The sequence below is a fragment of the Podarcis erhardii genome (assembly GCF_964252035.2).
Source record: "Podarcis erhardii genome assembly, chromosome: 1".
Taxonomy (NCBI): domain Eukaryota; kingdom Metazoa; phylum Chordata; class Lepidosauria; order Squamata; family Lacertidae; genus Podarcis; species Podarcis erhardii.
The window spans coordinates 98,469,374-98,497,173 of NC_138497.1; the positions used below are offsets into that span (position 1 = coordinate 98,469,374).

A 27,800-nucleotide genomic window follows, 5' to 3' on the forward strand; every position below is an offset into this window, starting at 1 on the left:
ACACACACACACACACAAGTTCATCAGGGATCCTACCTCTCCAAATTTGGGGGGAGGGAGCTGCTGATTTATACCAAATAGTCATTGCTTTTTTTATATAGGGGGGAAAGGTGTTGGTACTCACCATGAAGTTGTTACAGTAAGTGCTGCACTTTTAACTGGGGTGGAGTGGGGTAGGGTGGGGGTGCCGGTACTATGTGCCATTGAGTATCCCTAGAAAAAAGTTATGCAAATTGTTAACAGCCATGTAACAAGTGGCAACCGGCCACAAAATGTTACAGTGTGCTGTGGTTTTACTCAGAGTTCCAACCAATCCATATTCCATTGCTCCTTCCACTGGTCTGGTTTTCCTCAGTTAGTATCAGTCAGTTAATATTCTATCGCCACTGAGAGTGCTCTGCACTCAGTGGCTTGTTTGGTCACAAGGGTTCTCCATTTGGGGATGTTTTTAGGGGGTGAAGTAGATAGTTTTACACTACATTAAAGCCCTTGATTTCTCCATATGGGTGTCTCCCAGTTCCATTCCTAAAGGCAGTTGGGTTTTGGTTCCCCCCCCCCCCCCCGGCATCTGCAAACATCACGGTTACCTCAAGTCTGCATGGGTGGTGCTGTTTTGCCTACACCTTCACAACCATAGGCAGATAAATTAGAGATGCAGGGAACAAAGATGATCTTTTCAACCAGTGCTTATTCCTTGCTTAACATATGTTTGCAAATAAAGAGTCAATCTCTTAAATCTGCAAATAATGATTAAAAAGTTCATTGGAAGAATTTTCAACTGTAATTAAGGTAAACCCAGATTTACATCTGTGCCAGCCCAGATTTCAGGGTAATGACTGCATTTGTATAGTCACATTTTTATCTATAAAATAAGGCTGAGTATTTGTCATGATGTCTTTATACAGTGGTTCTCTTGATGCTTACTACCTTGTGCTATATTCATTCCTTAATTATCTGTGCTACACCAGGTTCATGTCTTTATATACCTTATGATAAACAGTGATAAAGTGCTTGAGCACCAGAACTAAGAATGGTATGTTCAAAAGCTATATTTGCTTTTTTTTTTTAATGACTAAGAATTTGGGGATAATTAAAACTGCAGCACAATCATCACCTCTAGTTTGTCCTTGATTGTGTTTATGAAATTTAGCTGTGATGCCATGCACAGAAAAGCCACTCACCCTGATTGTGGGATAATCCTAGGGTTGTTCCAAAGCCATGGCTAGATGACGTGGGTGTTTCAGAACAAAATATATTAGGATTGTAAGGATTGTGTAGCAAATGCATAAGATCTGTATGCATTCTTCCTAATAGACGGAATCTATTTAGTTAGATGGGGTAGAATAGGGATATGGATATGGATGGAAAGAGTCTTCCTTGTGCAGTAGAGACAAAATATTTCACAAGATTCCACTCAGTTGGCACCTGTTTGAGGAAATAGCAGTTTACACATGTGTTTCTGGGAATGTAATTTGTTTTACAGAAGCTGTATTATTGAGAATGAAATCCAAGAAGGAATAACATATCCTTCTGCCAAATTGAATTTATATAACTGGCACTCAGAAGCTCTTTTTGTATGCTTCGGCATTAAGCAGGATTGAAAAGAGAAAACATAGATAGATTTAAGATTCTACCATATTCCCTCGTGAGATTTTGAAAAAGTATCTGCTATTGAGAGTTACAATTAATTTCTAGTTCCACACATCTTGCTGCATTAAATGTGACATTTTAAAAATAACAAAGGTGTCCCCAATCATGTTCAGCTGCTTCAAATCTTTCCTGAAGTTTGTATCATTTAATCTTGTAACAATAGCAAGACTTTTGATTTTTCTATCTGTAGTCACATCTGCAGGGCCGTTATGGAATACAGAACTAAGGACTAGAGGAGGGGTAGCCAACATGATGCTATCCCAACTGAGTTGGGCACCTGTTCCTATCAGCCCCAGCCAAGGATGATGGGAGTTTTAGTCTATCAACATCTGCAGGGCACTATGATAGGCATCCCTAGGCTAGAATTACTGGTCAATTCCACCTAAAGCAGATTGCTAATAAAATGTTGGGTTGCTGTGTCTGGGTTGTAGTGTTTAATCCTCCAAGTGAAACTGACATGATTGAATGCTGCTCCACTAAAAGGCATCATAATACATCGAAAGCTGTGCAGGAGAAAGCTAGACTAGCTCCTTTAGGTCTTGCTTTCTACATGGAGGGTTTTGTTTTGTCTTTTGTATGGAGAAAAATTCCATTAAATCGTGAGATTTATCAACTCACTGGGAAAACAGACCTTAGATACATGCACACATTTATATATCTTTTAGAAATCCTGCACTTATCTTTTAAAAAGCATGTGTTGTGGTCTCCAACCATGTATCCAGCTGTGTAGCAATAGTTGTTTTTTAAAAAATGCTTCCAGTACAGGTGTCACCAGCATGATGCTCTCCAGATGTTGTGGACATCAGCCCCTGCCAGCATTGGCATTGGTAAGGAATTCTGGGAGTTGTAGTCCAATAACATCTGGAGAGTGCCATGTTGGCTACCCCTGTTCTCGTTTTCCATTGAATTCTATGAGAAGTCAGAGCATAGCGCTATAGAACAAGACTGCCTGGTGTGGTGACAATCAAGCAGTGAGGTAATGCTTGGGCTCCCCCCACGCACAGAGTATAGCCGGATTGCACTTTGTTCCTGTGGCTTTTAGCAGATCATTGATTAACAAGATTACTATTCTGTGGAGGTGACCTGCATAATTTTTAAATAATGCACATTTTTGCTAATTGTAGGTTGCCAAGTTGATGGCTCAGGCAGCTTTACCTCCTCCTCCTTACTATCTCCATTTAAAACAGAACACGTGTGTTCTTTCTTTTCTTCCTATGTTTCTGCAGCTGATTACCATAAAGAAAGCTTGTGCAAATTTGCCCCTTTCCCATTGAAAATTGTACACACATGATTATATTTTCCAGTTTAATGTTGCTTTAAGAGGGAGAAACGCATCAGGCTTTGTCATCCCATTCTCTGATGTGAAAGGTCTTGCATATGGAGGAGGGTTGTAGGTGGAAAATAATTGGCATAAAGTAATAACAGTTGTGTATTCGATGATCAACAGAAGTGCCTTCTGTAAATAGCAAGTTTATCGTAGCTGTCAAGAAGAAAGCAGCTGCTGGTTCTGCCCGAGGAATAAGAACCACTCTTTTGCGGCTCTGTGGTAGAGTTTAGTGTTGGGAGCCTAGCTTTTCTCTAAAAAGCCTTGGCAAATGAAGTTCCCTCTGGCTGTGCAGCACTGCACCCCTGGAGTGTCATTTGCACCTGGTCAGGAAGATGTAGAGGTCACATAAACATCTCTATTGGGGGCATGGCTGTGGGGTTTGTGCCATGCCCCCTTTGGGCTCATTGAGCATTTTGGAGGCCCGATGTTCTGAGTTGTGGGGCCCTTAGCCTTGATACCTCATGTGCCTAGAGTTGTAAGGCCCTGGCATGAGACAGGGTCAGGAAGGCATCCCTGTTCACTGGAAGCTAAGGCCTAGGCAATGGAGCTATGCCTGGTCGCTACCCTTGCTGAGGACAGGACTTGGTGCATCCAAGGCAGTCATAACAATAATAATTTATTATTTATACCCCACCCATCTGGCTGGGTTTCCCCAGCCACTCTGGGCGGCTCCCAATCAAACGTTAGAAACACAATACAGCATTAAATATTAAAAACTTCCCTAAACAGGGCTGCCTTCAGGTGTCTTTTAAAAGTAGGAGAATTGCTTATTTCTTTGACATCTGATGGGAGGGTGTTCCACAGGGCAGGCGCCACTACCGAGAAGGCCCTATAACTTCGCAGTGAGGGAACCGCCAGAAGGCCCGCAGCGCTGGATCTCAAGTCTCCAGGCTGAACAATGGGGGTGGAGATGCTTCTTTAGGTATACAGGACCGAGGCTGTCAATAGAAATTAGCTGATTTCACTGTTTCATTTGCAGTGCAGAAGTTAAGTTAATAAATATGTGGCCTTAGTTTGACCCATTTTATGTATCTTGTCTCTCTATTCCAGTTGCAAACAAGTACTAGCCCTGCCTATCCTAATCTGTGTCAAAAAATCTAACAAGTCCATTCTGTTACTAAGCAACCTTTCCTTAAAACGTTTCTTCTGCTCCCACCATCCCTTCCTCCTGCCTTTAAACACTGAAAAAGAACTAAATCTCAGATAATTCACTTGGTGTGTGAGCTAATCCTTGAAATTAAAAAAGTATTGTAAATTCTAAATGGATTGAGAAATTAAAATTTATAATACTGTACAAAAGAAAATATGACATGATTTACTATTATATTCACAGTAACCACATCGTGCTCTAAAACAATTTGGATTAGAATATGAACATTCCTATAGAGCAGGGGTGGGCAGTCTTTTCTGGCTAGATATTTATCTCTCTCTCACATCCCCCACCATGAACTGAAGCTGATAGCTGCTATCATAGTGATGTTGAGAGATTCTTCCTTTTGAAGACACACACACTCCATCGTTGATTGGACTTCAAAGCATACTGTGGGGCTTTCAAATAGCCCTTTTGTAAACATCCACCAATGGGGATGTTTACAAAGGGCTTTCTCTCTCTCTCTCTCTCTCACACACACACACACACCCTTGAGTTTTTCCTTCAAGTCTCTGCAGAGTTTTGAAGGAGAAATGTGGGAGGGATGTGTTGAAAGTATCAAGCAAGGCATGCTCCTACTGCCTGTTGGTTGATCCCAAATGCCCGCCTCCATGTTTTTCCTTCAAAGCACAGAGATTTAAAGGAGTAGTGTGAGTGGGGTGTGTGCGTGTTGAAGGTGTTCTCATAGTACCCATCACCTGGGAATGCATCTTGCTTGATCAAAGGAACAACCAAGAGCTTTAATCTCACCTTAGCATCTGTCTGAGCAGCCCCATACTGATCTTGATTCAAGCTCTGTTTCAAAGACCACAGTCATTTAAATAATGTGTGAGAGTTTGTAGATGCTAGAATTGTTGTTGTCGTCATCATCAGCACCATTATTAAAATTTCCTACCCGCCCTTCACCATAAGGTCTAAACATGGGTCACATCAAGAACACAATACCATTTTTAAAACTAACAACCATACAAAACAAGTTAATTAGGCATATTTCTCTTTAAGGAAGAATTAGCATTAAAAAAAACAACAAACTCCAACCTGATTGAGTTTAATGAAGTCAGAAAAATTAAGCCAAGCTGTTTAATTCTTTTTTTCTGGCTTGGGTTTTCATGAAGACAGGGTTTGGAATTTACAGATAAGCCCAGGAACTGGCTGTGTGTACTATAGTAGGAAGTGAGCAAGGGAAAGAGATCTGAGCTCCAAGGAAAGCTAAGTGGAAGCATGTTCAAGGAAGGGGTGCTGAAGACTGCTGAAATCTTGGAGTTGTAGTCCAAAAAAGAGGACATTTTTCTAAAGGAAAGACCAAATAATCATCTCCTCCTTTACTGGATGTGTGATCTTCAACAGCAATAGAGAGGGATTTTTGAGTGGTGGACCGTCAACTACAAAATACCCCCTCCCCCCGCAAAGAGGCTTGCCTGGCAGGGCACCAGTGTTGCCATGCGGGAGGGACCATTTTGGAAGCAAATTGTTTCTTTCTGGATGGGGCACTTTCTGGATTTTATTTATTGTCCTATTGCCCTGTTAAGATCATTGATCATACACCATCATGAAAACCCCAAAAGAATGAAGTGTGTATTGAAATTTTGAAATGATTTTTAATTAAATAAAACTTCTTACAATATATTTACTCTTCATTAGAAGATGTAATAGCTAGTGTGTTTTGTGTTCTTAAACTGATAATTCAAATATATGTGAAGATGCTTGGATTTTACAGGGCTCAAGGCAGGAAGATTCTTCCTAGTCTCCTGTAACCTTTGAATGAGCATCTGCGTGTGGCTTTTAACCAACAAACAGGGAATAGTGTGTTGGTGTTGCATGTGATGGAACTGAGGGATGCAAAACACAAGCTTGTGCTTTCTGACCCTACTGGAGACAAAGGGTACATTTACTTCTCAACTAGAAACCAGACTTTGAGGTTGCTGATTTACACAGTTGAAAAGTCTCATTCATGCAATATGTTTCAAGGGTTATTCTATACTGAGCACTTCGCAATCCATCTTTGAATGAGTTATAGAGAAGAGGAAATCAGGTCAAGGGGTTTTTTTATGAAATAAATTTCTTCCAAACAAAGCACCTAGTTTTCCACATTGCTTCAGGTCCTTGTATATGGGGGGAAACCAAGAGACTTTGTGGCTCACTCTAGAGAAGAATTTTTAAATGCCACCATGTATGTAAAGAGCAGCATGACTCCACCATTAAGCTTTTGTGGACTGGGGAATATGAGGGGGATTCTTTTTTCTTCAAAGCACTTGCATGTTGTTGTTTAGTCGCTTAGTCGTGTCCGACTCTTCGTGACCCCATGGACCAGAGCACGCCAGGCACTCCTGTCTTCCACTGCCTCACACAGTTTGGTCAAACTCATGTTGGTAGCTTCGAGAACACTGTCCAACCATCTCGTCCTCTGTCGTCCCCTTCTCCTTGTGCCCTCCATCTTTCCCAACATCAGAGTCTTTTCCAGGGAGTCTTCTCATGAGGTGGCCAAAGTATTGGAGCCTCAGCTTCAGGATCTGTCCTTCCAATGAGCACTCAGGGCTGATTTCCTTCAGAATGGAGAGGTTTGATCTTCTTGTAGTCCATGGGACTCTCAAGAGTCTCCTCCAGCACCATAATTCAAAAGCATCAATTCTTCGGCAATCAGCCTTCTTTATGGTCCAGCTCTCACTTCCATACATCACTACTGGGAAAACCATAGCTTTAACTATACGGACCTTTGTTGGCAAGCTGATGTCTCTGCTTTTTAAGATGCTGTCTAGGTTTGTCATTGCTTTGACGGAGTTAATTTGGAGAGGATCAGTAATTATTTTGTGTGACTCAGATGTGTGGGGCCCAAAACTTAGCATAACCAGTCTCCTTGGTGAAATAAGAGCTTGGTGAAATAAGAACTTTTAACTAGTTCCAATGGTGGGAGTACCGATGGGGTACTGCAGCATTTTTTGCTGATCTGACCACTGCTACAGCCCCTTTGCCCCTTGAAATTCTGCTCCATAGGATCAGGGGAGTCTTGGAGCAGCAGGAGATATTGTATTGTATTGTATAGTGGCGGTGGGTAATTAGATAGATAGGCCTCTGCATTATGTGAAGACTCAGTTTTGGTTGGCTTATGTTTCCTTACTAGGATAAGAAAGCTTATTTGGATGTCATTCATACCTATACAGAAGTTCATGGAACTGTCCACGGGACAAGTACTGTCTACATGCCCAGCTATGTAAAAAACCATGGCATCCTCAGTGGCCGGGATTTGCAGTTCCTGCTGAGAGGGACAAAGGTAAGTTGGCTGGTATGCAAAGAAGAAGAAGACGCAAAACCCCAAAAGATTAAAATACATGTGCATTCAAATGCATTTACTCCCCCCTCCCCAATGAAGCTCTTGGCACATTATGCTCATTGTACCATAACAGCTCTAAACATTTGCCAATGTCCAGTGTTCCAAAGATTCCACTGGTTTCAATTTCTTATTGGGATGGTGCTTCATATGTGTGTTAAGTTTGTTTAGAAAAATGAAAAGCTTTCACTGTTAAATATCCGCCCCTCCATGCATGAGAACCAAGTTTGATGATTTCAGAAACACTCCTCCCACACAAACTCACTTCAGAATTTGGCTCAGCAAACTTGAGGCAAAGTCCCTCACACACAAATAGCTGTTTATTCTATTATGTTGTGTTTCTGTTATGCTGCTTTTTATTTACCTATCAGCCTGAAAAGGTTCCCAGGTCAGTTCACAAAGAACAAATAAACGTGAATACAAAATAATGCAAATGCAGACAGTACAAATGACAAAAATTCAACAAAAATCTTAATATTTCAAAAGTATTAAACACCAAATACATGCGTGTTCCTGCCAAAAAAGCAAAGAACATTCCCCACAAAAATACTGAAAATATTATTTCAAAAAAGCCAAAAGGATTTGCTTGCATGGAATCTTTTTGAAAGAAGATTTTCATTTAAAGTGAAGCAAAACATCACTCAGTAAAATAATTTCCTTTCTTATTGAAATGGTGGTATGTGCTGCTTATAATTTTGATCCAATTGGTGAAGTTTGTAGTGTCGTTACTTCCAAGTTATACTTCACAGATGGTAGCAGCTATTTAATATGAGTGGAGGACAGTTGGTGCTGTATTTATTATTAAGTGGTAACAGAAGCCCCTGTGCTGTCAAGACATGTGAGCTGCACACTCTCCCCTAAGGAACTTTTGTTAAATAAGTTGACAGCATATAGAACAGAAAAGATGTTCCAACAGCGTCGAGGTAAAAAGTGAAGAATGCTTATCTACCCATCCAGTATCATTTTCTGTAACTAATTAAAACTCAGCCACTGCTGAATTGTTGGTGACATTTTAAAGTCCTTTAATTAATATTTCGGCCATGTTTCTGCTGCTGCTAATTAAAAGATATAATTTAATTGCTTATCAGACTTGTCTACCTTTTTTGTTTGCTACATGGGAATGCAGAAATAGATCAGGTTGTTCTCTGTAAATGTTGAGCCCATTAAATCTGCTTTTTAAAAAAAGAGTGGGAACTCATAATGCAGTTTGATACATCAGTAGGTTTTGTTAGGAGGTTTTCTTTCCCTGTTTTTCACTGTCAGCCTCTCCACAAAAGGCACTCTGTAATAAGGGTTATAACATTTTGCAGCCAGATGGCACTTTGCCCTATTTTTCTTTTGAAGAGGTATATTCATAATCTATACTAAAAATTTGTTGCTTTAATATCCAGTATTGTTCATCTCAAAAGAGCCTGAATCCTGCCCACTTAAGACTTACAAGTTAATAATTCTCAGCAGCAGCCTTTGCCAGGAGCTTTTGGGGATTAAAACTTGCCCCTCTCCAATGGCAAGGATCATTGCAGGATGTCCAAATCAAGATTTGTGCATGGAAGCTCATGTTCCAGCAGTGGTGCCTTCAAATGATTACCTTTTTTCCCTGTCATATGGGGTTCCAGAGTCATCTGGAGACTTTAAGATGTGACAATTTGCTGAAAGTGTGATGGCTGGAAAGACCCATTAATGTCGCCATGCTTGGTGAGGACTTCCTTTTTTCAAAAGATAGGGGGAAGGAGTAAGATAGATTCGCCTTAACCAGTAGGAAAGAGGAAGTCAGGACATTTAAGTAGCAGAAACTTTTGGAGAAAGTGGCCAAATAATTCTCAAATTCATCAAAAGTGAATGAGTTGAATTTCAGGGGGGGAAACCCTGATTTTAATAAGCTCAGAGAAATACTAGATAGGGAAATTCCTCAGGTGGCCGAGAGGTCCTGAAGAAGGGAGGCACAGCTAAGAGAGAGAGAGGGAGAGAGAGAGAGAGAGAGAGAGAGAGAGAGAGAGAGAGAGAGAGAGAGAGATTGAGAGAGAGGTATACAAAAGGCAATGTGAAAGTATAGTGAGGAGCTAAAAATAAAAAAGGTCATTTATAAAGGGAGGACAGGTAACCAAGGACAAGTTTAGATAAGGAATGCAGACTTGTAGGGACAGTGTCAGGAAAGCTAAAACTCAGAAGCTGGCTAGAGATGCGGAGAGCAACAGAAAAGGTTTTTCAGGTGCGTACAATGGACTTCTCAGAAAGAATGGTGAAATGCTAAAGGGTGACACAGAGAAGGCAGCACTGCATAACTTTGGTCTTGCCTTCATCTCTCAAAAAAGGAAGTGTGCAACCTTGCATAATTAGCATAATTAATGAAGGTCAGGATTGCAGTTCAGATAGATAAGGAATTAGTCAATAGAAACAAAGATGCCGAGTTCAAGTATTGAGGGCCAGACAAATTGCACCCTAAAGTACTAAAGCAGGGGTCAGCAAACTTTTCAGCAGGGGGCCGGTTCACTGTCCCTCAGACCTTGTGCGGGGCCAGACTATATTTTGAAAAAATAATAATGAACGAATTCCTATGCCCCACAAATAACCCAGAGATGCATTTTAAATAAAAGCACCCATCTATTCATGTAAAAACACGCTGATTCCCAGACCATCTGTGGGCTGGAATTAGAAGGCCATTGGGCCGGATCTGGTCCCCGGGCCTTAGTTTGCCTACCCATGTACTAAAGGAACTCACTGGTGTACTCTGAGAACATTTGTCTATAATATTTGAGAAATCCTGGAGAACAAGTGAGAAGAGGCAGGACTGCCCAATTTTCAAAAGGTTAGGGAAAGGTGAATCAAGGAAACTATATAACAGTCAGTCTAGTTTCATTACCAGGGAAGATGCTTAAATATATTATAAAGGAGTCAGATTGAAAGCATCTTGATGATAATGCAGTATTAGTAGAAACATGTATAAATTTGTAATTAATAATCCTGCCAGAATAAATTTATCATCTTTGTTGAGTTACAGGTTTAGTGGGTTGTGGGATGCTCATGGTATGTCTATATTTCAGCAGAGACTTTGACAAAGTCCCCCCATTGTACCTTGGTTAGCAAACTGTTTAAATGCAGAGTAAATGACAGTGCTGTCAGGTGGATTCACAGCTGGTGTGAAATTGTACTCATTAGTGGTTCCTCATCAGACTGGAACGAGGTTTCAAGTGAGGTGCTGCAGGGCTGTGGCTTCAACTTTTTATAAATATAAAAGGGTGGAATGAGTCATCACATTTGCAAATAACACAAAACTAGGAGGGAGAACCACTCAGAAGATTAAAATAAAATTCAAGTTGACCTTGACAGGATGGAAAACTGGGCTGAAGCTGACCAAACGAAGTTCGGCAAAAACTAAGGCAAAGTTCTTCAGTGTGAGAGAAATCAAATGCACAGGTATAGGATGGATGATCCTGACTTGGCAATAGTTCTTGCAAACAGGACCTCAGGATTGTAGCCAACCGCATGCTGAAATGAGTCAGCAACACGATGCAATGGCAAAAAAGAAAAACTTGGCTTTAGACTGCATCAATAGAGTCATAGTTTCCAGGACATGGAAAGTAAAGTAATTAAGTTCCATTTTATTCACTAATCAGACCCCACTGGAGTACAGTGTCCCATTTCTGAGTGCTACACTTTAATAAAGATACAAACAGAGTGGAGTGGGTTAGACGAGAACAATGATTATGGTGAGCAGTATAAAAAAAACAAGTTTTATGAGGTAAGGTCAAGTCAGGGATCGGAGTCTGCGCCTCTTCAGGTGTTTTTGGACTGCAACTGCCACCATCTCTGATGATTGGCCATGCTGGCTAGGGCTGATGGTCATGGGAGTTCAACAATACCTGGAGGGCTACAGGTTAACCTTCTTTGGGTTAAAAGAACTGGGAATGTTCAGTCCAGAGTTTCCCAAACTTGGGTCTCTAGCTGTTTTTGGACTACAATTCCCATCATCCCTGACCACTGCTAGCTAGGGATGATGGGAGTGGTAGTCCAAAAACAGCTGGAGACCCAGGTTTGGGGAATCCTGGTTTAGCCAAAGGAGAGAAGACCAAGGGGGCAGAATAGCACTCCTATAGATGTCTGAGGAGTAGCCACGTAGCTCTCGGTTTCCTACATCAGGCTGGGGTTAGACAAAATGGTCTATAAGACCAGGTACTTCAATGCAACTTACTTTCAGGTGACTTTTTGCAGACCACTCACACTCCCTTCTTTCATCTCTTATGCAAAACAGTTTCCAAGAACAGCTTTTTCCCACAGCTTTCCAAGTAGTTTGAGCAGGACTCGCTGTTGTAGACTAAGTGCACATTCCTGCAAACTTTGCTGCCACCTGCCGTTGGTTTTGGAAGTCTAGTGCTGTTTGAAGAATATGCTTATTCAAGAATGCCACCCTGCTCAGCTACTCTATGCAAGACATTTTAAGCCATTTGTGTAGTAATCATTGTGTGCCAGAGATATTTCCTCCTTATTCCAGGATCTAATGGTGGTTCTATTACTCTGTGATGGGCCTAGAATGTCTTGAGGTCTGTGAATTGTGGTTGTGGATGAAGTGGACTTCGGTCAAAGCTTAGGACTTGGTGATATGTGTTACCAAGAAAGTGGGCCAAAATACATTCTCCCAATAATGGAAAGACTTGAGGCTTGCTTCACCTTTTTTCACTGCACTTTTGGCTGTAAAGAAATCTAAAAATATGATGTCCCCTTCTTCCTTTCCCTCCCCTGCTCACTACAAAAATATTGGAAATAGGGAGTGCTTTATAAAACTTGTTTTTAATTTAGAGAAGGTTTTATTTTAGAAAAGGGTTTCATCATTTTCACTTTTGCCCGTTATAGAAAGGTTATCAGGTTTGCAGTATATTTTCATGGCTCTTTCAGGAGAGTGACATGTTGCAAAAGCAAGCACCTTTGGCAGTCATCAGATATAGGGCAGGAAGCTGCCTTACTTTGTGAGTTAGATGTCCAGGCTGACCCTCCTGTTATGTCACAGGCAGCCTCCCCAAACCACCTGCACTTGTGTCAATAATAAATACAAAAGAATCGATCCATGCAACATTGCATAAAAGAATACAAGTAAGCTAACCTAATTTTACAGTTTAAAACTAATCAGGAAAGAGAATAATGTCTAACATTAAATGTAGCAGCGAAAATAAAGTAAAAGTTAATGTTATGGGTGTTTCTATTTTACAGCTCTTTGTTGGTCTTGGTTTTCCATATGAGGGACCTGCCCCTCTAGAGGCCATTGCAAATGGATGTGCATTTCTGAATCCGAAATTTAATCCACCCAAAAGCAGCAAAAACACAGATTTCTTCAAAGGCAAGCCAACACTCCGAGAGGTAAGCAATCAACATCCATATTCACAATTTTCTGTTGTGTGTACTGCTGGTTGGACATGTCAACAGTATCTTTTGTAGCACATCCTTTTTAAAATTTCCAAGCATCACCAAAGTATGGGATTTCATTGCTATTGCCATAGCAAACTCTTGGTCTGAGATTGTTTCCTTCTGAGACTATATCCTGCAATTACTTTTATACATTTGTATCTAGAATAGTATCAGTACTCAATTATTTCAGTTGGTTCAGTTTACACAGGAAATCCCCGTTGCTAAAAACAAAAATCAATGTATGAAAATATTAGAGTGTAATTCTAAGCAGGCCACAGGTGGTGGTGTTTTTTTGTGAGGTGGTTTGCACATTTATTTAGCTTTATGTACACTAAATGCAAGGAAGTTAAACTCTGTCCAATTTCCAGCAATGGGAAAAAACAAAAAACAAACCACTTGAATTATTTTGCTAGACTTTAGGGGCAAGGTCCTTGCACCTCCCCCCAACCGTTCACGTGTTCACTCCTGAGCATACTTCTTGTTACTTGGAAATAACAGCTTGTTGCTCAATATTTAGATTTTTTTTACAGTCATCACCACCTGAATCCTGTATGCTGACAGCACATAGCCTATTAAAAGAGTATAAATAAAATTCTATGAAGATATTTGTATTTAAATCAATATAAAGAATATTTGTTTGGCTGTTTTAGTTCCTAGAAAGGGCAGTCAGAGGGGGCCATTAACTTAATAAAAGGGATAAACATAGCACGGGGGGGGGGGTCAATTCTTTTCATAAACTGCTTGAGTGGCAATGGCCTCTTTCTTGTAAAAGAAGCATTTGGCTTACAAGGTGCTTTCACTCTGTACAGGCAGCACATATAAGCTGATAAGGATTTGTCCTCAAAATATGTCCTAACAAGAAGAATTGGCTTTGTAAATATGGCATTCAGAAAGTAAAGCAAGGAAGATTAGGATTGAAGGCTCCTCATTTATCTACACATGTGTTAGCTGCCTTTTAGCCTTCACTGGGCAGGAAGCAAGGTCTTGCTTGCCAGCCTTTAGATAACATTAAGAGTCATCAAACAGTGGAGTATTTTGGGCACAATGCCCAGCACTATAACTCTGTGGCATTAATTCTGAAGGCTTTTAGAAGAATGAGGCTATCTAGAAGTACAGGAGGTGACTCGTGGACTACAGACTCATGGGCTACCAAGGGGCTGGAACATGTGCATGTCAGTGCTTTACACGACCTCATATGCATCTCTGCCAAATGCATAATATCAGGCAAGGAAGTGGCTGCAGGAGAAAGCCAATTCAGGTGGGAACAGTTCCTTAAGAAGTAAACAGCTGCCTATAATATTTTGAAGCAAGATAAAAGGGGGTTTAGAAAGAGTGGGTGCAGAATGTTTCGGAACACCATGAAGGTAAAATACAAAAAAAGAGATGGAGAGCCAGTGTAGTGTAGTGGTTAAGAGCGGTAGTCTCGTAATCTGGGGAACCGGGTTCGCGTCTCGCCGCTCCTCCACATGCAGCTGCTGGGTGACTGGGCTAGTCACACTTCTCTGAAGTCTCTCAGCCTCACTCACCTCACAGAGTGTTTGTTGTGGGGGAGGAAGGGAAAGGAGAATGTTAGCCGCTTTGAGACTCCTTAAAGGGAGTGAAAGGCGGGATATCAAATCCAAACTCTTCTTCTTATATAGCATGTGCTCTGAATTTGTTTTTTTAAGCTGTATTAAGTTTTTCAAAATGTTAAGTAAACAAGCTACAAAAAGTGTGTCATTGCAGATGGCAACTCACAAATTAAGTAATCTTATCGAGTCTTCCAGCTTTGACACAAATGGAAATGACTGAGCATACAATTCTCATATAAATACTAATTAGCTTGGCAAGAGATACTAAAGAGGATACTTTATTGCAAAATACACTAAACTGTCTGCTTCGCTTTTTCAAGGTGCATTACACTGTCCCTGACGCTTATATAGTTACTTGCCCCACATTTCAATGATTAGGTTCTATAGAAATCTTGATAGATAATTCCTTTTTTGTGACTATGATGACGTGAGCAAAGCTTTGAAAACAAAGGAATAATGAGCCCCCTAAATGGCTGGAGTGTTATGTTATCTACACATTTTGTATCTTATTGAAATTTGCCTACTGAAATGAACATGATTCCCGAAAAGATGACATTTGATTGTTTTTCTTTCAGCTGACATCTCAACATCCCTATGCTGAAGTTTACATCGGGAAGCCTCATGTTTGGACTGTAAACATCAATGACCTCTCTGAAGTTGAGAAGGCAGTGAAAGCAATTTTGAATCAAAAGGTTAACAGTTTTGTGTGTTGTTGTTGTTTTTTAAAAAAACCCCACTGCATTTGTAAATCAATGCATAAATATGGAACAGAAACATATGATAGTGTGAGGTTTATCAGAAAGAGCTCAATATGAAACTAAAAGCCTTAAATAATCCAACAAAAATAAAACTTTCTGTTTTTTGGCTACGATGAATTACAGCTTGTTGCAAACTCGCATGAATCATTATATAAGATCCATTAATATGCAAAACTTGCATACTGTAAATACCATGCAGTATGCAAAATATGAATGACATTATTTCAAAAGATAGAAGATTTATATCCTGTTAAGAGCTTGAAACCAGGAGGGGGGGCACTCAGCTGATAACTCCCCACCCCTGCCCATCCAGTATAGCTGGAATGTCATATTTGAATATATGTATAGATTGTACTTTGTTAAAGCAGATGCTGTTTTACTATGTATCCTGCGCAAATGAGAAGCCTCAGTGTGGGGGAAAATTACAGATCGAAAAAGCACAAAATTATTTCTCTGGTAGCTGAGAGCTTTAATAGTAGGGGAAACTGGGCTAGGAAATACTACAGGTGTGAAAGTTGCTGAGTATTTTTATAGTTTAATTTCATGGTAGCAATATTTAGAATGGCAGATGCCATGCTAAACAACTTCATAACTAATACCTGAGCACCTGCACAAACATATGTTACAGTGGTGCCTTGGATAATATTTTTTAAAACAACAACAAGGAACTAAACTGCACATTTTATTTTAACAGATTGAACCTTACCTGCCCTTTGAATTCACATGTGAGGGGATGCTCCAGAGAATGAATGTTTTCATAGAGAAACAGGTATGCTCTCCATATCCACAAATACTTGCTTTGTGAGCACAGAGATCCTGTGTAAGCCACTATATTACCAGTGCTTGTTCTCTGTTGAATAGAATAGACTAAAGCTCATAGTTGTGCCACCAATTTCACTTAACCACTAAACTAACTGGTAGAGGGCACTCTATGAAGCACTCTATCAGCTTCTAAAACAAATCTTGTGGTCAGTGCACACCTCTAATAGATTGCTTGGTGATGCTTTTTTGTTGTTGCTGAGCCATTTTCAGTGCTCTTTTACTACTTTTATTTTATTAGTTGGATGTTTATTGCCTTGGGGGTCCCACATTTTTAGACAGAAAACATAATTAAAAGCTGCCTTCTACTGAAACCGAACATTGGTCCATCTAGCCAGTGTGGTGTAGTGGTTAAGAGCAGTGGACTCGTAATCTGGCGAACCGGGTTCAATTCCCTGCTAGTCACACTTTTCTGACGTCTCTTGGCCTCAATCACCTCACAGAGTGTTTGTTGTGGGGGAAGAAGGGAAAGGAGATTGTTAGCCGCTTTGAGACTCCTTAGGGTAGTGATTAAGCGGGATATCAAATCCAAACTCCTCTTCTTCTTCTAGCTGTGTATTGTTTACCCTGAGTGGTGGTAACTTTCAAGTTTCAGACAGGAGCCTGAAACAAGATTATACGCTTGGCAGAGATCTAGGCAGCCCTGAGATCCATGCTGGTTACCTTACAGTCTTGAATGAACCGTCTGGAGATTGAAGCTTTGAATAACAGCAGCGTATTGAGTGAAATCACTTTTTGCCTTGTCATTATGAAATGTACTTTTTTTCAGGATTTCTGCCACGGGCAAGTGATGTGGCCCCCATTAAGTGCCCTTCAGGTTAAAATTGCTGGCTCTGGGAAATCATGTAAGCAGGTTTGTCAAGAAAATCAGCTCATCTGTGAGCCATCCTTTTTCCAGCACCTGAACAAGGACAAAGACCTCTTGAAGTAAGTACTGCAGTTCCAAGGACAAGAAAAGAAAGTTGCAAGAAAACATTTTCAGCACATTTTGAATGTTGCTCTGGAAGCCGGTTTCAATCTCAGCACGAGATAAACTTCAGAGGCTTTTGAATGTAATGCATTTGTGTTCATGCATCTATGCACCTGCATAGCACAATTTAATAGACAGAGAAAACTGAACCAAATGATGCCGTGCATGTTGCTAACCAAACAGAATTTACCATAGCTTTCCTTTGTATTGCAACCAATTCCCTGGCTTCTGCCTACGTTGACCTACAAGTTACAATTGATGTTTAGTTCTACTTTCAAATACTTTCCCCTAGACTGGTGTATGCAGGTATTGGCAGAAAAGAAACCCCATAAGTCCCTGTATGCTCTCACGTGTGACGATATCACACATGTATGTTAGCTTACATCTATGATTGCTGAGAACTGTCTGCTAAATCATGGTTTGTTGGGGTATAGTAAACTTGTCACATGGGACAGTTATTGTATGAAGTGAGTCAACTGTGGTATTAGTGTGGAAGATTTCCATTGTACGTGTGTGTGTGTGTGTGTGTGTGTGTGTGTGTGTTGTAATTAAAGAATAATAGTAGCATTACTAGAATCATGTTTTTGTTCAATCATCATCATTAAATATAGTTGCCAGCTTCTAGGTTTACTCTACACTTCTGCATATACAGGTGGGTTTGCTGGATGAATTTGAAAAGTGTAAGCTGGCCCATAGGCTTGGGGAATGTCCTATACAAGACAGTCACTACTTTCCAGAGCAGAGTGTGCCACAGTGCCCAGGCAACCTAATTCCCAATCACTCATTCTCACCATCACCACATGATTACCATTGCATGAGGAGAAGTGCAAACAAGGAGTGATTTCTGCACACTCCATCACTGTTTCTGCAGTTCACTGCTTGTTGGAAACATGTTGTACTGAAGCAGACTTGCCACATGATTTCGAACTTCCAGGGTTTCCAACTGTGCAGACAGCCTACTTGACTAGAACAAGCAGTGTGCTGCAGAGGATGGATTGGGGAAGTGGTGGGGGGCAGTGGGCTCATCCCTACTTTTCTTTTTATGGAAGGGAAGGGGGGATATAATGAATGAATAGGCCTATAGTAGAACTGCATTTTTCAGATCTTATACATTCTAGTTATCCACTTTAACTGTGAACTCTATGCAACTTCATGTCAAAGAGAACTCTGGCTTATAGTATTTCTGCTCATCGGTGTTTGTGTAACCAAGTATTCTGGGATGGTGTCAATCTCTTCTAAGTGAGGCTCTGCCTTGTAACACCCTTTTGAAATTATCGGTGTGATTTTTGGCGTGAGTTGGGCAGCTTACGGGACCCAGTTGCTGAGATGTCAGTTTTATGTATGAACTGAATCTCTGCATTACCTACCTTTGGAACCATGAGTTGGAAGTGCTGCTGCTGCTGCTTGCTGAATTATTGCAGGTGATATAGGTTGTCTTACTTTTCCTTTTCTTTTCCAGATACAACATTGAATGTCATACAGCTGAGTCTGCAAATGATATTGTGGTTCCATCTTTTGATGAAAAGAGAAAACACTGTGTTTTCCAGGGTGATCTCTTGTTGTTCAGCTGTGCAGGATCTCATCCAAGCCACAAAAGAATCTGCCCTTGCAGAGACTACCTTAAAGGACAAGTTGCACTTTGTAAAGACTGTCTATAGCAGCAGCTCACTTGACTTGATGAAGGGACAAAAGAGCCAGTGGCTTAGTGAGAGCTGCTGCCATTTCTTGCACTTTGCTACTGCAGGCAGAACAATTGCTGAAGAGAAAAATCTGTACCACGATGGAACAGAAAAGCGATTTTAAAAAAATCTCAAATGATTTATATTTTTTTTCCTAAGCAAGCAATTCCAGTGACACAGAAATCTCCTTAATTTACTTAAGGAGGTAAAAAACAAAGTTCAGCATTTTGTAAGGGTAAATTAAGAGTGTGTTTCTTTTACCAACAACTCCTCATGATCAACAACTTTTCTGAATATTATTTCCAGTACAAAGAAACAGACCTGGAAGAGATTGGTCAGTACAGGAAAGACTAACACAATCCTGGGTACATTGTTCATAGGGGTCTTCTGAATCTTGAATGGCTGGTGAACATGGAACTACAACGGAACACAGCGACAGAATAACTATTGGTTTTTATTTCATCTGACACATTCTGCAAATTCACAGCCGTGTGGTGGTCCCCACATAGCTAAGCAAGTAGCACCATTAACTGGTGGCTTCCTGAGTCGCAGATACTTTTGGTTTGATAATGGATTATGATTGTGCCATTCATCGGGGCTTCTAAGCCACATAAGCGTAATATTTAAAATGTATGGTCTTGTCTAGAATTATGAGTGTACCCCTCTTTCCCAGTCCCACGAAGTTTTGTTGTAGGGTGGTGACTAGACATACTGTTAGATCACTGAAAATAAAATGGTGCCATTGGAGCAATATTTTCCTCGGTATAAGGTGGAGAAACAGTGACTGAAAGTTGAAAATAGAAGTGAGGCAGTCAAATCGTGCTGGTCTGTCTTTGACAGCTTGGGGAGATTTTACAAGCTTTTATAGGATGGACAGACAGACATGAACAAAACAATGACTATAAGCAAGTGAGACCTCTTCCTGAAGTCCTTAATTAAACGTAGGTGTGCTGCAGCAGGTTGGTAGTGTTACAATTTGAAGTTAATCCAGAGAATTGAACTCAGATTTGTTTGTAGATCAGCTTTTCCTCTTTTTTTTTTTAAAGGAGAAAGGGGTTGCTTTTGCAGCACAGCTGACATCTTTAAAAGCACTGTTTGTGGAAGGCATTGGATAGAAAGACATTGGATAGAAAATGGATGCTTCCTCACTTTGAAGCTAAAAGCTACCACAGGTTGGCAAGAAAAAACTTGGACCATTTTCAATATTATATCAGAGTACGATACTTCAGTTATTTGCTTCTTTCCCCTCTACCCTAAATATTACTTACTATTTCTACTGGTGGGATAATTCACTCCTTTCTGTTCTTTTGTAATGTAACTTAATTCATTATTTGGCATTCACTGTTTATTGTGGGAAGCACTCAAGTATCTTTTGACATACCAAAGACCATAAGGGAAAACACCTCTCTCAAATCGTTGAGATAGAGTCTTTCTTTCTTTTTTTAAGAACTATTTCATATCAGCAGGGCATAACTCCAGAAATGTTTGACAAGACTAACAACTTTTAATTGTATGTGCATAGGATTAAAAATTAGCAGTGGCTGGCCCAAATTCCAGTAACTTGTGACTGGCTTTTGTGTGATATCTTGGACTTCTGTAATAGTTAACACTTGGAATCTAGCCTTGTGTGTTAAGTTACCAAGCAGTTTCTGCCCCACACTTGTAAGTACATGGGAGCCCATCCCTCCTTCCTTCCTTTAAAAAATGATGACTCTTCAACTTTGATACCCTTGTTGGTGATTGACTTTTTTATTCTAATGTGTTCTTTATGAGGACAGACCGTCATCAAACTAGACCTGGCAATAAACAAAGTACTACCAATTGCTGCTGCAGCAAAAATGTTTGAGAATATATGTGCTGTAAATGTATCTTAGCACATTCGGATTAGTTTGGCTTTAGTAACGGGGCCAGTTCCAATCTAATATTTCTCCTCCAGAGAAAGATATATGTTAAACGTCGTTATACAATTTTACAAATCTGATCAATTGCTTAGATATTTTTCTTTCAACAATAACATAGATTTTGTCCTCTATTGCAACATTTTTAATGTGTTTTTGTTTTCATACATAGCATCAAACGAAACCCAAGAGAAGGATTTGAGTTTTGTTAGTTTGTTGGTGCAATGAATAACATAGTCTTTCAGCAGGGGGTATATCTGTATATTGCTAGTTTAGACATACTGTATGTTGGCCAAAAAAAAAAAAAAAATGCTAGGTGGATATAACGAGTGGCGGTGTACTGAGAAGGTATAATTGATAACATTATTGTAGGGTGGTATCTGAGTAAGCCGTATTCAGAGCAGGCCACTGAAATGAATGGACTTAAGTTATGACTAACTTAAAGTCATTGGGTTTACTCTGCATATGACATGGTCTCCCATTATTTCTTCAAGCGTTTTATGATATCACTGAGAATAGGATCAGACCTTTGATAGGCTCATCCAGTTATTTCATAGCTGTGTTTTTTAAAATAACAGTAATTGTGGAAGAGAAATGAATTTGTGTATTAGCCTTATTATGGTGTTTACTATGAAGACTTGGTAGATGGTACAAAAGAAGAGTTTCATCTAACCATGTTGTAGTTAGTACAGGGTCAGTGGACCTCACACTTTTTTAGCATCGAAATGTGGAAGCAAATTAAACTTGTACCATGATCCAGGCTATCTAGAAGGTTTTTCTTCAAACCTATCTCTATGGATACCTTTAATGAATGACACATTGAAAACAAATGCCTTCATAATCCTCTGCCAGCATAAAGAACAGATGGCAGGTGATGATTAAGGTGGTTATTCATTAAAACCAGACAAACCTATAGATATATTTGAGGAGAATGCCTTTCTTGACTGAAACCTGGACCATTTTTTAAAAGTTCAAATGCAGAAATGTGGTATTTCACGTCAGGATTATTAGGAGATCTAAGGGGATAAATAGAATTGCAAATCATTTTGGCAGGTTTTGGCTTTGGGTGTAGTGGGCTACAATTCATGGAGCTCCCTGAAGTCTAAAATAAAATGAAAGAACACATCATGCTAGAAGCATCATGTCTTCATATATCAAAATTTTCTCCCTTATTTTACAAGTTTGTAACTTGGTATTTTTTTTAAAAGAAATCTTGTTCTGAGAGATCACCAAAACCTGAGAGAAGCATTTACATAATTTATTTTTAAAGAACTTTAACATTAAAGCTTACCTTTGAAAGGTAAAGATTGAATACACTGTTTAAAAATGCCAATAAAAACCTCATTTATTTCATATATGCAAGTTGATTTGCACATCTATAAATAGGTATGCTTTTCAGTACATTTCACCTAGTTTTGATTATTTGTCTCTCTTGTGGTTCATAGAAGCAGTTGTGGTTGGGGGTTGGTTGGTTTCTGCATGGCAGTGTTGAAGCACATTCTGCTAATATGTGTGCCTTTTATTTTATTTTTTATTTTAAATTAATTGTGTGTTTGCGATGTGAACATTGCCTGAGCAATTATAATGGAACACTAATTTGAGGATTTATATACTTTCTGTAAATATTGGTATGATTTATAAAGAGTATTTTTTAATATTGGAGAAAAGACAAAGCAAAAGTACGTACTACAAGCTGCAACAACTCAAAGAGAATGCTACCTATTGATATTTGTACTTGAATGTTTGTGTCTAAACACAATGCGCTTATATATGATGCATTATCCATGCTAAATCTTAGTAAAGGAGGGAGGAGAGAATATAGTTAGCTAATGTCCATCTGCCTGGTCTTAAATGGTTTGGTAGTGTACTTTTCATGTTCCAAGTAACAGGAAATTGCTGACATCCAATATCAAAGAACTAGAAATGTAAATTGGTATGTACATGATTTTTCTCTCTCTCAAAAGAATGCAGTTCAGTATGTTCTTCTATAAATTACTAGTACTTCACTGGCATGATCTTTTGAAGAAATAGGTTATTTTCTTGAAGTTCTTAGCACAAACTTTCGCAGGTATGAAGGCGCTCCTGTTAAGTTCTTCACATTTAGTAGTATGTAAGGTTGACCACATGAGCACTCAAGAAGTTGTTTAGAGAGAAAAGTCCCCTCCTCTTTTTCTTCAAAGGAGGTGTAATTGCTCATCCCTGTAGCATCAGATGCTGCATGTCCCCTAGCTCAAGTTTACACAGCTACCATGGCATGCTATGTGCTTCTAACGTTTGCACCACTCTGGTAGAATAAGGATTATCAGAAGCCTAACACCAAGTCACAAGGAGCAGCCCAACCTTCTCAAGCAAGCAAGTGCACAAAGACTGGTGTTGTATGGGTCTACCTATGCACTTCCTTAAAAACAGAGTCAGATATATTACAGGATAAATTTAAAAGTGGTGACACTTGCAATCTGAGTAGCACTGGACTTCCTTCTTTTTACAAATTGCCACAGAGAAGAACCTTGCCTACCAACGTGACTGAACACTCGCATGTTATTTTGTCAGTGTGGCTCTGGTTATATAGCTGTCCAATATGGAGAATTTTTAGAGTGTGTAAGTAGGCCCTAAATCAATTTCTCTGAAAAGTCTATGGAAACTTCCATTTGTAACTGGGGATAAAAATGTATTTAGCATTGTAATTAATCATTCAGCATTTTATACCTTGATGGTACGATGCCCACTGGTTGTCTGACAGGCTGCTTAGTTTTTAAAAAAGTACTTGGGAGCAATTCAGGGACAGTTCACTACGTTTTCCCCCCAATAACTTTTGTTGCAAAAGTTCTGAGGCACACAATTGAATTAACTACATAACGCAGTGGCCTCCCCGTAATTAGTGCCTTTGTTTTTGTATTTTTGACAGTGAGCTTTCTAAAGAAGGTTCTGAATTGAAAAGGGTGTTGTGACTGCTACAAAATCACTGTGCATTCACAATGGATGTTAGTACTAGTAGTTGTGATGGGTTATGCCTGAAGATTATAAATCTCAATAGGTTTCATATAATACTAGATCATTGCTTCCAGCCTTTTGGGCAAAGTAGAGGCCATTCATATTCTAGGTAACTCCTGTTTATTTAGTGCAACAAGTGAAGAGAGTTATTGTTGAGAAGGCATTTATAGGTGTTTTAAGCTGGTTATGCAGTATGTCCTCTGGCTTTGATTATATACGGTGCTCTAGATGACTGTTGTCAAATGCAACAAGCAATTGCAATTGTCATGCAAGGTTTTTTTAAAAAAAATAAGTATCAACATGCAGAATTGTCCATAGCCAATTAATGTACTTAGTAATAGCTGGTCCCTTGAACCCTTTGATAAAAATCTTATCTTTCATTCACAATAAGAACCTTTAAAAACAAGTCTTATTCAAGGGAGGCATCTTCCAACAATCTATCAAATGGCTTTTCCTTTTTTAAAAAACACAAAAATTGGGTGTTTTGCTGTTAACAGCATTAGGTGCTCCTTGAACCCAATTCCCCTAGCATACACCTAATATGAAACCATATGGATGCTATAGCTATTATTTTACTTTGATTGGTTCTCAGCAGTTTTAAATGATTCGTGTGGTTTCTGCTTTGCTAAAGGAACCCTATACACCATTTTTATAGATTGTCTTTTTGCTTTATTAACTCTAAAGTTATTGATAAAAAAAATTAAGTACCATTCCAACTTAAATTATTGGTGCCATCACTTTAAATTTCATAGGTACACAGAAAGAGACATTTTCAAGGTCTTTTTGCATTCTCTTCCACCAGAACAACCTTGCAAGGAAATTCAGGAACAGGTGCATCCTTCCAACCCATGCCAATTTGTATCACGTTAACCTTCCTTCCACATGAAACTAGACTAATTCAAAATAACTGAAATTACAACCTCCTGCTTATAATGTTGCAAGAATAATTAGGCTTGTTCTGCAGAAAACATAGTAACTAGTCACTCAGGTGCTTGAACTAGAAATTGCCTTAAGGCAGTGCTGTGGACCCGGTAGTCCTCCAGCTTTTACTGCAGTCCCATTATACCTGACCACTGCTGATGCCAGTCAGTGCTGATAGGATTTGGGAGTCCAGCAGCACCTGGAAAGCAAGAGAGTGGCTATTTAAGAAGCTTTGCTCATGGCTAGCACTATCTTTATAGGAAAAGATGCTGGAACTCACCCTGAACACCTCCCTTGTTCTCTTATGGCAATGGCACCCACCTGAGAGGTGCCAGAACTGAATTCCGGCTGGGACAAAAAAAAATCCTGCTCATGGCGTACAGTGCAGCTAGGCTTTCTTTTTCTCAAAGCTGGTTTAGGGAAAAGCACATCAGAATGCAGCATTTTATATGAAACAACAGGGCAGATATGAATTGCAGCTAAACATCATGTGCACACCACTTCCCAAACCAGGAGTGTACTGGATACAAAGTAAACAGGCATGTATACAATGCCCAAACTACTTCTCATTATGCTTAAGTGCAGATATTTTAACAGCCACAGTTAAGCAGTCAGAATCAATTTAAAGCAACTAAAATTACTGTCTAGTTTCAATTGAGCATTCTCTGTTGTCCTTTGTTTTACTAGGATAGGTAGCAGTTATTGTGGAGTGAATGTAAATGAGGAATCAGACCACACAGCATACATGACTAGCATATAAAATAAGAGCCTGCTGGATCAGGCCAATGGCCCCTCTAGTCCAGAATCCTGTTCTCACAGTGGCTGAACAAGTTGCATATGGAAAACTAATGCAACAGGAGAATTTCAGACCTAAGACTCACACCTGCAGCAACTTCCACATTCCATCTGCTGTAAACAATTGGGTTCTAATGGCCAGTATTGATCTCTCTCTCTTATCTGTGCTTCTTTCTATTTACTCCAGTCTCCTGGATTTGATTTCCAGTACCTTAAGCTTCTTATACCAAGTCTGATACTTTGCTCATGCTTTGCTGCTTCTTATTCTAAAATTTTCTAAATCTCTTCTGGATGTAAAATTCCCATAGTAAAGACTGAACATATTGTGCATAAATTGACTATATAACAGAGCAGGTAGGAAGGTCAGTCAATATATTGCAAATGTTAAAGTGTGTGTGTATATATGTGTTATGCTATAGAAATAGCATATACAAGATGGATGTACCTTACTATTATATCTTACCGAGTACTATATATTCAGGACACTGAATGATGCTACTTAACTATGCCCTGTCATTTTATATTTATATAAATGAATTAATTTCCTTTATATTGATGTGTACATGAAGGTACCAGCTTTGCTTAATAATCCACCATTTGGAGTGTGTTTGTATCAAGTGACCCCCCCCCCTACAATTATGAAAGTGACTTCTTATATTAGAATTGGCCATATGCTGTATATAGCAGTAGGTGTTTATGGGACACTTTGAATTGCTAGTCCTAATTAAACTTTTCCTTGAACCCAGTGCCACAGGGCAAATAGTTTACAATACGACTTTTCAAAGGAAAGAAACCTACCAGTTCCAAGGACTGTTTGCCAGGTGTATGTAAATTCTTTCACCTACATAATGCATCGGTAACACCCGCCCCACTGAGAGGTACTGGCAAACCATGCAGAAGGCTTGCATAGTTTACTGAAACCTGGGTTCTAAGCAAATGGCATTGTTTTTGTCTGACAAAACAAAGCTTACCTCCCAACTTGGACTTGTCCTATTTTTAGAACAGAAAGCGGTGAGTAGTACATATATTCACCACTCTCCTGTTTCACTAAAATAAGCTAAGCAATCCACAGCCGGGGTCAAGATCACAACATTAACATTTGGCTAGTAAGAGAAACCCTAAAAAAAAAGTAAGTAGTGGGTTTTTTTCAGAAGTGTGCAACAGAGAATAGCAAGTCACTGACTATCTCTATAAATACAACATTGAAAGTCAAAATATTGTTTGTAATAAGAAGTAAAGTGTTAGCTTCCCAGTTCTGAGTACTGTTCAGCAGAGTAGTAGGTTAAGGTTTAATAAGGATTTTAATCTGTTTCACAAGCACTGATTATGTTTTTTAAAACAATACATGCTTGAAATTTTGTGCGGGGGTTTTATTTCTTAAATTGTGTTCCGTTATATTTTGTTTAAGCAGGTTGCTTCACAGCAAGTAACTGTAAAATTAGAAGATTAACAACATGGGAAACTTAAAACCAAGGTGTAAATATGTCTGTATTCTCATGGCTGACAATGCTTCCTTCCCCCACCCCCACCCCCACCAACTGTTGTAGGGCAAACTAGGGAAAATTTTATTTTTCAATAAACTTTTTCTTGTGTGACTGCGTTGTTTTCACCCTTTCTTTCTTCCATCCAACCACACTGTGCTTGACAATAAAATTAAGATCAGAGTTTTATTATAAAGGACTCTGATAGTTATTAAAACAGAGGAAGCCAAAAGCACACTTTTCCTTCTTTCAAGAATTGAACCTCTCTGCTTTCATTTTTCTGCTTTTGGTTTTTTTTAAAAAGAGGGATAGTTACATTGCATAATAGACTATCTTGCCAATGCAACTGATATTCTCCTGCTATAAAATTCATGAAAACAGCCTTACACATATGAGTGTGCAGCCTGGTTGATGGTTTCACAGCACAAGCTCTGTAAGCCTGAAACAAAGGTGTCAGAAAAACAGTAGAAGGCGTAAATATGTGCCCAAGTATGAATATCAGTTGCAATACCAATTAATCTATACACCATGGGGGCTGCCAGCTCTTGGTACATTTTGTACCAAGCTCTTGGGGCCTGTTGGTACATTTGCTTATGGGCTTTAACTAAATGCATGGTGCGACTATTCTGTTTACTATACAATCAATGCTTCTTTCAAGGCTGGGAGAGGAGATGCTGCGGCCTCTTGGGAATACCTCCATTGGCACAGGTATGCCCACTGGTACCATATTGGCAATCCGTGCTGTACACCAAGGGATCTTTATTTAACCATGCCGAACACACATACACAGCTGGGATCCTAAGCTTTTTGTAACAGATCCCTCCTAGAGTGGGAGAAAATATTTGCATCATTTCTACCAACTGACCCCATATGTTGCTGTAGTGGACTAGATGCCAAATGTGTTTAACAGGGTTTCTCTGGAGGAAATTATAGACCCGATTTCTTATGAGAATCCTCATTTCTGAGGTGGTAAGGTGTCATGTAGAGAATGAACTTCATTGTTAACACTGTCAGACAACCTTCAACAAGTACCGTATTTTTTGCTCTATAAGATTCACTTCTTCCCAC

General features: G+C 39.5%; 1 protein-coding gene across 6 annotated transcripts in view; it reads left to right on the plus strand.

Moving 5' to 3' along the window:
- Window positions 1-26,846, plus strand: part of MGAT5 (alpha-1,6-mannosylglycoprotein 6-beta-N-acetylglucosaminyltransferase) — a 120,528-nt gene extending 93,682 nt beyond the window's left edge. For 3 of the 6 annotated variants that reach the window (XM_081871791.1, XM_081871793.1, XM_081871792.1), the window contains exons 12-17: window positions 7,246-7,395; window positions 12,655-12,801; window positions 14,996-15,112; window positions 15,873-15,947; window positions 16,767-16,924; window positions 18,427-26,846. In XM_081871791.1, the coding sequence (XP_081727917.1) occupies window positions 7,246-7,395; window positions 12,655-12,801; window positions 14,996-15,112; window positions 15,873-15,947; window positions 16,767-16,924; window positions 18,427-18,625 (846 nt within the window). In that variant the 3' untranslated portion in view covers window positions 18,626-26,846. The remainder of the gene's footprint in view (window positions 1-7,245; window positions 7,396-12,654; window positions 12,802-14,995; window positions 15,113-15,872; window positions 15,948-16,766; window positions 16,925-18,426) is intronic. The other 3 variants (XR_014158901.1, XR_014158902.1, XR_014158903.1) reach the window with 3 other exon arrangements.
- The last annotated feature ends 954 nt before the right edge of the window (window positions 26,847-27,800 follow it).